This window comes from Aulonocara sp. 'chitande type north' Nkhata Bay, linkage group LG2 (assembly GCF_057382095.1).
Source record: "Aulonocara sp. 'chitande type north' Nkhata Bay isolate Kocher_YH1m ecotype deep benthic linkage group LG2, A_spYH_male_GT1.1, whole genome shotgun sequence".
Taxonomy (NCBI): domain Eukaryota; kingdom Metazoa; phylum Chordata; class Actinopteri; order Cichliformes; family Cichlidae; genus Aulonocara; species Aulonocara sp. 'chitande type north' Nkhata Bay.
In genome coordinates this window covers 4,313,332-4,322,465 of record NC_141345.1, presented here as the reverse complement: position 1 = coordinate 4,322,465, position 9,134 = coordinate 4,313,332, and the positions used below count along the sequence as shown (strand labels likewise).

General features: G+C 42.3%; 2 protein-coding genes across 3 annotated transcripts; one reads left to right on the top strand and one right to left on the bottom strand.

Annotated features, from left to right (window-relative positions):
* Nucleotides 1-621: 621 nt before the first annotated feature.
* Nucleotides 622-3,959, top strand: fosl1a (FOS like 1, AP-1 transcription factor subunit a). 2 transcript variants are annotated; one of them, XM_086302963.1, is made up of 4 exons: nt 622-996; nt 1,322-1,576; nt 2,456-2,563; nt 2,674-3,959. In XM_086302963.1, exons 1-4 carry the CDS (start codon nt 883-885, stop codon nt 3,226-3,228), a joined length of 1,032 nt encoding a protein of 343 aa, XP_086159089.1. In that variant the 5' UTR covers nt 622-882; the 3' UTR covers nt 3,229-3,959. The 2 variants fall into 2 exon arrangements, with proteins under 2 accessions (XP_086159089.1, XP_086159080.1); XM_086302954.1 differs by having other exon boundaries at nt 623-996; nt 1,319-1,576.
* Nucleotides 3,960-5,429: 1,470 nt separating this feature from the next.
* Nucleotides 5,430-8,041, bottom strand: ccdc85b (coiled-coil domain containing 85B). The gene has a single exon (XM_086302975.1). It carries the CDS (start codon nt 7,179-7,181, stop codon nt 6,579-6,581), a length of 603 nt encoding a protein of 200 aa, XP_086159101.1. The 5' UTR covers nt 7,182-8,041; the 3' UTR covers nt 5,430-6,578.
* Between the last annotated feature and the right edge of the window lie 1,093 nt (nt 8,042-9,134).

Genomic DNA, 9,134 nt, shown 5'->3' with positions numbered 1-9,134 from the left:
AGCCCAAGAAAATTACCAAGAGGTATACAAGAACCACCTGCTCCTTAGCCTATCTCTAATGGAGATAAGGCGGGGAGTTATGTCACACTGATACTTTTAGTCACTGTTTCATGTTTGTTTCTAAACAGAAATGTCTTAAACTTTCCATAATCCCTGGAAATAGAGGTGCACATCAATAAAAATAGATCAGTGTTTTTTTAAGTGTGAAAAAACAGATTGCTCAGGGTTTCTCACTGAGCAATCTGTTTGCGTGTGTGTGTGTTTTTTTCAAACTTCAACCCTTAACTGGTTACCCTTGTACTGATAACATGTACAAATTTCACTGCAGTATAAACAAAGAGTCTCCGTGCTTTGGCTTTCAGTTATAAAGTGTACCCAGTGCTTAAAGCCTCCTCCAGATAAGAGAAATCACTACAGCGCCAGTTTCAGAGCACGAGGTGTGGGCTGTCTTTGAGAGGAATCCCTGTACTAGTCTCTGGAGGAAACTCTCACCAAATATGGTAAATGACGTCACGACACGTGGAGAATTTCGTGAGAGGTTCCAGACAACACTATTTCCCGTAAGTACAGAGGGGCGTGGTGTGCATATACTGCTGCTTAAAGAGTTTACAACCTCACGATCATTCCCAGACTTCCGATCCTGGATGTACGACTGAGGACTACCGTGAGCGCTGAAAGTTGTTTTCGAAGGTTTTTGGACGACTGGGGAAAAAACAAGGAGATATTTCTTTCCTCGCTCCCCTTGAAGACTTCTTTGGACTCTACCGGTGGGCTTGCCCCCTATTTGAATTAAAACACAAGACTCAACCACTTAGTTTCGTGAGAACGGAAGACTATATAGCCACAGCTGGATTCAGTTTTCTTTTCACTGAGAAAGAGAGGATGTATCGAAACTTTGGGAGTCAAGAAAGAGGCAACCCACCGTACACAGGCACCTCTGGGACAAACCCTGCTTCCCTTGGAAACACCAGCACTTCAGCCACACATCAGGAGCAGGTAGGTGTGCTGTCACTGACTGAACTGGGTAAAAGGTTAGGGGTCAAATAAGAACAATACGGTTAAAGTTTTGAGAAATAACTAAAAATGTTCTAGCTAACATTAAGGAATACAAATTTAAAGCTGTTAAATCATCACACTGTAATTTAGTTTAGTTGTACAAGTAATAGATAAAAAATAATAATATTTATAATAATGGTTATATAATAGTTACGCAATAATATTAGTTTACACTTTTAATCCTGCACTTGTTACTTATCGTGAATATTTCATTATATAAAATCTTCTTCTTTCAAACTGTTTATTTTTCTTTTTTCCCTAGAAGTTTACAATGGCAGGGGCCAGTCAGATTATCCCCAGCCTCAATGCCATCACAAGCAACCAGGACCTCCAGTGGCTGGTCCAGCCCTCTCTCATGCATCCACCAGGCCCTTCGCGATCACCAGTACCTCCTTACCCAGTCCACCCAGGGGCGAGGCCACTGGTTCCACCACCTTCCCAGTCTCACCTTCTCAGGACAGGGGTCATAAGAACTTCTGCAAACAGCCCATCTTCAACAAGGCGCAGGAATGATGAACATGTAAGCACATAGCTCACAAATGATTGTGGGTTTTTTGTTTTTCCACTAAGAAACAAGTGAATGAGCCCTCTTGGAAGTTGCATTCTCCCTCGAGGGAATGTGGTGTGGATGCTGAGGTGTGGAGTGTGGCTCAATCACTTTTGTGTAATCAGTGCGTAATGTCCTGTAATTCTCTGTGACACAATAGTGCCACTTCCTCTAGATGTATGGAGAAATAGGAAGAAAATCTAAAGATATGTTTTTTAAATCTTTTTCTCAGCACTGGAGTTAAACACACACTGTTGTATTCTCCTTTGTTTTTTTACTGAGTTTTTGTTGACAGTAAAATTAACAGGTGATTATCAGTTTTTTCTTACTATAGAAACATCACTCCATTCAAAGTAACTTTACATTTGACTTCCAACACACAGTATAATTCTGTACGTTTCCCCAGGTACGCTTTGGCACACATCCTCGTCATAAAGTTGTAAATTCATTGAACAGGAAGTGGACTGTCATGTGACTCATAGGGGCAAGTCATGTTCTGTGACTCACACCTGAGTCACTTTAGGGGTCTGAGCGTGACTCATCACCCCGAAAGGGCGGGAAATGTTGGATTAACTGCAATTATTCAGTAGAATGTTGGATGAAGTCAGAATTCGGGTGTTACAAAGGCACAAAAGCCCAGACGCTTTTCAACCCTGCAGCTGCCATGGCTGTGATGAGTCAGTGTGCACACATGGTGGGAGTATTTCACCTGTGTCATGCTGCCTGTGGTGGAATTTCACTGTGCATGTGATGTTTTGAAATTAGCTGTTTGCCTAAAACAAGCCGGATTAATCCAGTTCAGGAGTTTAGGCCGCCTTCATGTTTTGTAGTAATTTTTCTTCTCCTCTTCAGTTATCTCGGGAAGAAGTCGAAAGGCGCAGAGTAAGAAGGGAGAGGAATAAACTGGCAGCAGCAAAGTGTCGCAATCGGAGACGGGAGCTGACAGATTCCCTGCAAACTGTGAGTGATCTTTAATATAATAGTATATGTAATATGTAATATGTTAATATGTAAGGTGTTGGTCTCAGTCAGGCATGAATGAATCAAACTCTGTCTTTCTCCTGCTGTAGGAGACAGACATGCTGGAGGATGAAAAGTCCCGCTTGCAGAAGGAAATAGCTGAACTACAAAAGGAGAAAGAGAAGCTTGAACTGGTCTTGGAAGCTCACCGACCCATTTGCAAAATAGAGGACTCTGATTCGGATTCTGACTCAGGTCCATCCATTTCCTCTTTGGCAGCCATCAAACTAGAGCCAGCGGACTCCTGCAGTCCTGGACCCTCAATCAAACCACCCATAAAGCTGGAGAAGCCCAGACCAAGGATAACTATCCCCACAAAGCCTGTAACATCAACCGCCTCTGCTGTTGCTACTGAATCAGAGTCACTCCACACCCCAGTTCTCTCCACGCCCTCTATCATGTCCTTCACAGCTGGCACAGTTTTCACCTACCCCTCTGCCTCTTTAGACACCAGTGCCTCCAGCACATCCCACGTTACATCACACCAGGGAAGTGTCCAGCAGTCTCAGGCCCCACAGCCCTGTGGGATAGCTCATCGCCGCAGCAGCAGCAGCGGTGACCAGTCGGATCACTCCCTGCACTCACCAACCATCCTCTCACTGTAATCGACGGCCCTGCCTTCCTGGCAATACACTAAGTTTGATTTCAGCGCAGTCACAGTGCAGGATGTCAAGGAAATGTGATGGAAGTGAAAACGACGGCTCTTATCATTTCGAAACGAGCAACGTGCAGCTGCTCGATTTCTTTAGAAAGTTGATGCTTTTCTTAGATAATATGCAAATCTGTGGCATTATTAGAAGACGAATGTTACACTTTTTTTAGTTTTTATAAGAATATAAAGTCTTTATATTTCTAATTTTCAGAGTTATAAAATAAGAATGAGTGTGTTTGAGGTTTATTGCGAAAGCACTGCATGCAGACTATATTCTCTAATTATACAAACGTTGTACACATAACTGTGATAACTCCATTTAATCATATATTATTAGATATAATACATTATAATGTTCCCTTTGATGAGTTACTATATTGTTACAGTGTGTTGTGAAAGTCCTCAAAAAGGGAAACGGAGTGCTTAAACTAACAGGTCCATATTTATGCGTGGACCCTTTCAGAACCCTAATATTATCTTTATACAAATTACTGACCACTAAGGCTGGGCCATAGGAGTTATTATAAATGATATAATCACATATTTATTATGGAGAATATAATATATTTTTTGGTACTGTTTATGTTTTCTGTTAAAATGAACTGTTTGGAGGGCAGTGCCTTAAATTTGTCTTTGTTTGAAAAAAACCAGATAATAAAGAACAAAGGTGTGTGCAAAGAGAAATGGTGTACAGTTATTGGCAAAATAAGCAAGAGACTGTGACTGAAAATCATCTGAAAAACAGCAGATTACTCAGAGTCGATTGTCTGGATCATTCGAAATGTGTGAAAGAGATTCAGAAATGTAAATGAGACGTGACAACGCGACTGAAATGAGGATTCGATTCATTGATCAGTTGCCTGATTGAAGTTTAATGTTCTAGTAATTTCTTTTTAATTGAGCAGTAATGCTGAATATTCTCCAGGCGCAGCAGTGGTGGAGTCAGACAGTTTTATACACTTTTTTTTTTCTTACTTAGACTGGGATGAAACACAAATTGATGGAAAGTTGTCTTTAGGTCAAAACTAAAATTTTTGAGTTGCTTCTTTCCACCATCAACATTTTTCTGCCATCCGAAGACAAAATTTTGGTTTATCTCAAAATATCAACTCAAATTTTTTGGTAATAACACAGCATTTTTACTTATAGATGAAAAAATTGTTCATTTATTTATTATTTTTTAAGTGGCAGAAATAGGTTTTCACACATGTAGACATGTACACTGTGAAGACTCGTATACAGTCACATTTTAAATCATTTTAAAAGAAATATGCAATGGTTGTTAATTTAATTATTTTTTAACTGTTGATAAACATTAATTGATTGTTAAGATTATACCCAGCTGTGTCTGATTACTTCTTAACTCCTATGATTATGTGCGAAGAACCCCCCAATAAGCTTCATTATTGGTTCTGGGGGCAGTGCCACCCCAGACCCCTGCCTGGCTCCGCCCCTGGACTGCAGCTTCTCCAGGTTTCTGTGGTCTTTGATCTTAACATCTTCAGACTGTTGATCAGAAAAAATCCAATACTTTGAAGACATTACCCTTTGACTCTGGGTGTTAAGGCCATACTTCATATCAGTTAATTGAGAAAATACCTGACACAGTAATAAATACAGAATTAATCATTAGTGGCAGCGAGTAAGAGAGTTTGATTACTGCACCATGCGCTGACAAACTCTGCTGGCCACTCTCTGACCCTCCACTCTCAACACTGTGGCCTCTGTTACCCTAAAATGAAGTGAATCTCTTGCTAATACATACACGGCTCAGAGAGCATTGAATTGCTAAAATGGGATGAGCGAGGCAGAGAGGCGGAGATGGAACAAGAGTCAGATTGAGAGCTGGAGAGCACGAGGGAGAAAAAATCTGTATGTACGCTGCTGTCAAAGGACGTCTGTGCATCACTAAGTGGGTAAAAGCATCACCCCCCTCCACCCCCATCAGCTCTCCAGACTGTGCAAATAGGGCTCCAAAAATAAAACTGATGAATATCCATAACGTCAGTCAGTGTGGCATGAAGGCAGCATCAATCAAGCGCAGTTGGTTCAGACACGAAGGTCAGAACAAATGCAGAAATCAATTTGTCGTGTGTGTCATGTTAAATGCATGTTTTCTGCAAGGCAAATACACAAAGAAAGGTCAGAACAGCCCCGAGTGTCATAGCCACTGTATTTAAAGCTTTTCAGTGCACTACGAGCATAGCCCACCAATAAACAGCTAACAACAAAATAAACCTCTTGTAATCCAGGTGCTATGGTTTAAACTGAAACTGGTTAGTAAAGCTAGTTAATACAGACAAATCAAGATTAAAGAAGGGCTGAAGTTAAGTTTGCTCCTAATGTTACAGATTAAATACAAAGCATGAGTTACAGAAGAAGAAGCTAACAAATCTTATGATAATTCAGCAACAACTTCATTTAAAAAAAACAAAGACAAGAAGAAAAAAAAAGAATTTAAACAGCTCGGCTTAAACAGAATAAAAATCAACCAAAACTTGTAGACCTTCCAGTTTGATACAAAGAGTTTTCCAGTTGAATTTTAAAAATAGTGACAGAACTTATTTTTCAGTTCAGCTCTGCGTGAGGTCCAACAACATCTACCATGCCTGATCCAAAGTGAGTGTGTAGGTCTGCACGTGTTACATTATTCTCAGCAGCCCCACCCCTCAGGAAACCTAAAGGGCCTTCACGTCAGGCTGCTTCACAGGCTTTGTTACAAATGGTGACAATCATCATGCACACATGGCACTCCAATCCTGTCCTGAGGAAGCGAGAGTGCATAAAATATTACACATCATTAGCAAAAAAAGCAATTATCAAATAGTTTCCTTTGTTTCAGTGCTATTGGAATTCAGAGGACTAAATATGGCTCGAAACTGGATTGAAATGAATCTTTAGATCTGTGTTTTCAAGATCCAAGATAACGCTGTCCAGTGCAATTGAGAAAAAGGCTTCTACCAGTGTAGGCTAATCCAGTGCATGAGATAAATTTATATATGTGACCCACTTTTTTGGTCCCATTTTTTCTCAACAACAGACCACTGAAAAAGGAGAATTTTCAGGAGAATCTTTAGAAAAAACACTGTAAAATTTAGACATGTTATCATCTGGCAAACATCTAATAAATGTCTTTGTAAAGTCCTGAAATGTGGAAAGAGTCTCAAGTCTAGTGGCACACAAATCTTTGCAGCATTCAGAAAGCCCTAATGCTTTTTTTTTTAATCCTCCAGATTAATTTGTACTATCTGACAGAGCACCTTTGTCTCCCTCCAGTCCTCAGCTGCTGACACACACCTGCCATCAGTCATCAGGTGAGCACACCAGGTGAAGCTGGTCTGGGCTTCCCACGCTGCCTGTGCTTGAGCTCCCATCTCCCAGGTCCCGGGCCACCATGCAGGGCAGATTCAGCTCGGTGGAACCTCCTGGACTGGAGTCACTCCTGCTCACACACTCCTCTTCCAGGACCAGGCACAGCTCCTTCAGGTCCAGATTCTCCTTCACCAGCCCGTCCTGCATGCGCTCCAGGTCAGCGAGCTTTTTCAAGTACCCGCCCAGGTCCTCCCGCATCACTTTGGCTGCGTGATGCCCGAACAGCTGCCATTCCCGGGCCAGCTTCTTCACTTTGAGCCGGTCGTCGTCTAGGAAGCAGCACAGGTCCCGCAGCTCCGTGTTCTCCTCCTGCAGGCGCTGATTGATGACTTTCAGTTCCCTGATTTCGAGGAGGTGTCCCTGCAGCTGTTTATTTACCTCTTTGATAAGCCGACCGCGCTGGATCAGAGCCGATATTTTCTCTGACTCCTCTTTACGCAACCGGCTCACCAGCTCCTCTTTGGAGCACGCCAGCAAGTCCTCGTCCGACATCTTTGACAGTTCTCTGTTTATTATCTCACCTTCGCTACCCATTTTTTTCTTCTTTCAGTAAAAAACGACACCTATGGGTACCTGAGAATCTATTAAAAGCGCTGAGATGTGGCTATATTTAATGCTCAACACATGCATCCGCTGTAATCCAGATGTAATGTATTTGATCACCGGAGGTAAAATCAAGGCAGAAACATGTGGTGTCTTTATTTAGATTGTCTTTATCTCCAAGGCTGTGACTTCAGTCCCTTTTTGTGCTGTTCTCCGTGGATAACGCCTTAATGAGGTCGTGTGTGAAAAACGCACCGCAAGCCCCTATTAATGTCAATCTGTCATCCTCTCAGCAGCAGGCTGCTTTCTCCAAAGGCCTCCGGGAGCACAGCAGCCCTTATTTCTCCTCCCCGCGCAGTTTTTTTTTTGAAGGCAACAGCCGCTCCGTGGGCTTTTCTGGACAAAGGCCCGGTGAGTCCACGGAGGCTTGACCAAGCACACCCTGCAGATGTTGTGATTTCTACACCGCTGGCATCGTCTCATCGGGCTGTGCTTGTCTCGCCTCAGCTGAATGAACTCCGGTGGCTGCAGGAGTCCGCACGGCGCAGCAGCTTTACCCCCCTTTTTCTTTAAAAAAGATTCATTGTTTAGATAAAAAAATAAATAACAAACAAAGCTCACCGCTCAAAATATGTACATCATCATCTGTGCTCATCCTCCGGAGATGGACTGTTACCACAACAATGTCCGCCTCCGCCACTTTCACGGCTGTGACTCCGCTAAGCAGCGAGCTGCGTGTGAAGCTGGAGCTCTGACGGAGACCAGTACAAGCAGCCTTCAAAATAAAAGCTTCAGATTGTTGTTTTTAAGAAAAGAACTGTCACAAATGTTGCTTTGAGAGCACCGCTGAACTAGATTATATATTTGTAACGAGTGACGCCTTTTAGTTTTGGTCGCGTTTTAGTGAAGCCGCGATGCTCAGCAGAGATGCTTTTATTTTGTAGAGGTTTTAAAGGAAACTTTACTGCTTTATCAGGATTTGTAACTTGGCAAATTTCCTTAGATAAGCTAGTAATCAGAACTGTTTGTGGTTTTCTCTGATGTTCGCAGTGTGGCAATTCCACATTGCGTTATTTGAGCCTGTTTTGTAGCCGTAAATGGCAACATTTAATAATCTAAAGCTCTGTGGTTCATCTAATTCCACTCTAAATAACGAGATTTGACATGGAAGATCCTCTCTCCACGCGCTCCCTCAATGAGGAACGTGTGCGCCCCCATTTGGATTCAAACCCATTTTTTTTATTTCTTTATTTTATTGTATTTTTCTTTTCTTTTTTCTTATCCTTTTCATGCTATGAAACCAAAACAAGTTGGAAATGTATGAAGGAAATTGATAGGAAAAGCCTGTGTAAACCCACTTCCTTCGGTTTTTCCTGTTCATTAGAATGATCTCATCCTCAAAAACCAGATACATGTCTATGACAGTGGAGTGCATGAGTGACTCCTGGTTGTACTTGTTACTTTTCAAAGAACATTGGCGGAAAGTGTGACTGCAGACCCTTTTTTTCCATGGGTTTATGCTGAGGCATTCAGCCACATCCTTCCGCCCTCTGTCCCACCTCCATTGTTTCACTGAGGCCACAACAATGTAGGGTGTTAACCGCGCAAGGGGGATCTGGGGATGGAATCAGGGTGTCATGTGAGGTTAGAAATGAGAGTGTTGATGCGCAGCAGGAGAGTCGACAAAAAAGGCGTGTTTGGCTGATTCGTTTTCACCCTCCCGTGTTGTGATTTTTCTTTTTTGAAGGACACATGCAGAAACACAGAAAGGGAGGGCGAGGAGAGGGATTTACGGGGATTTATTTAGATTAATCGTCAGAGGAAAAGAGCAGATTGTGTAAACGCAGGCAGCAAGCAAAGCGCACAGCACTGTGGGGCCCGGTGCTCACAAAGAAGCCTATCTGTGATCTGACACATTTTATAATAACTTAGGGAACAAATGAT

Bases quoted from the DNA above. Each gene is read 5' to 3' on its own strand.
- ccdc85b (XM_086302975.1), bottom strand. From the start codon at position 7,181: ATGGGTAGCGAAGGTGAGATAATAAACAGAGAACTGTCAAAGATGTCG.
- fosl1a (XM_086302954.1), top strand. From the start codon at position 883: ATGTATCGAAACTTTGGGAGTCAAGAAAGAGGCAACCCACCGTACACA. The intron at 997-1,318 runs GTAGGTGTGCTG...TTTTTTCCCTAG, and splicing joins CAGCCACACATCAGGAGCAG to AAGTTTACAATGGCAGGGGC. The intron at 2,564-2,673 runs GTGAGTGATCTT...CTCCTGCTGTAG, and splicing joins TGACAGATTCCCTGCAAACT to GAGACAGACATGCTGGAGGA.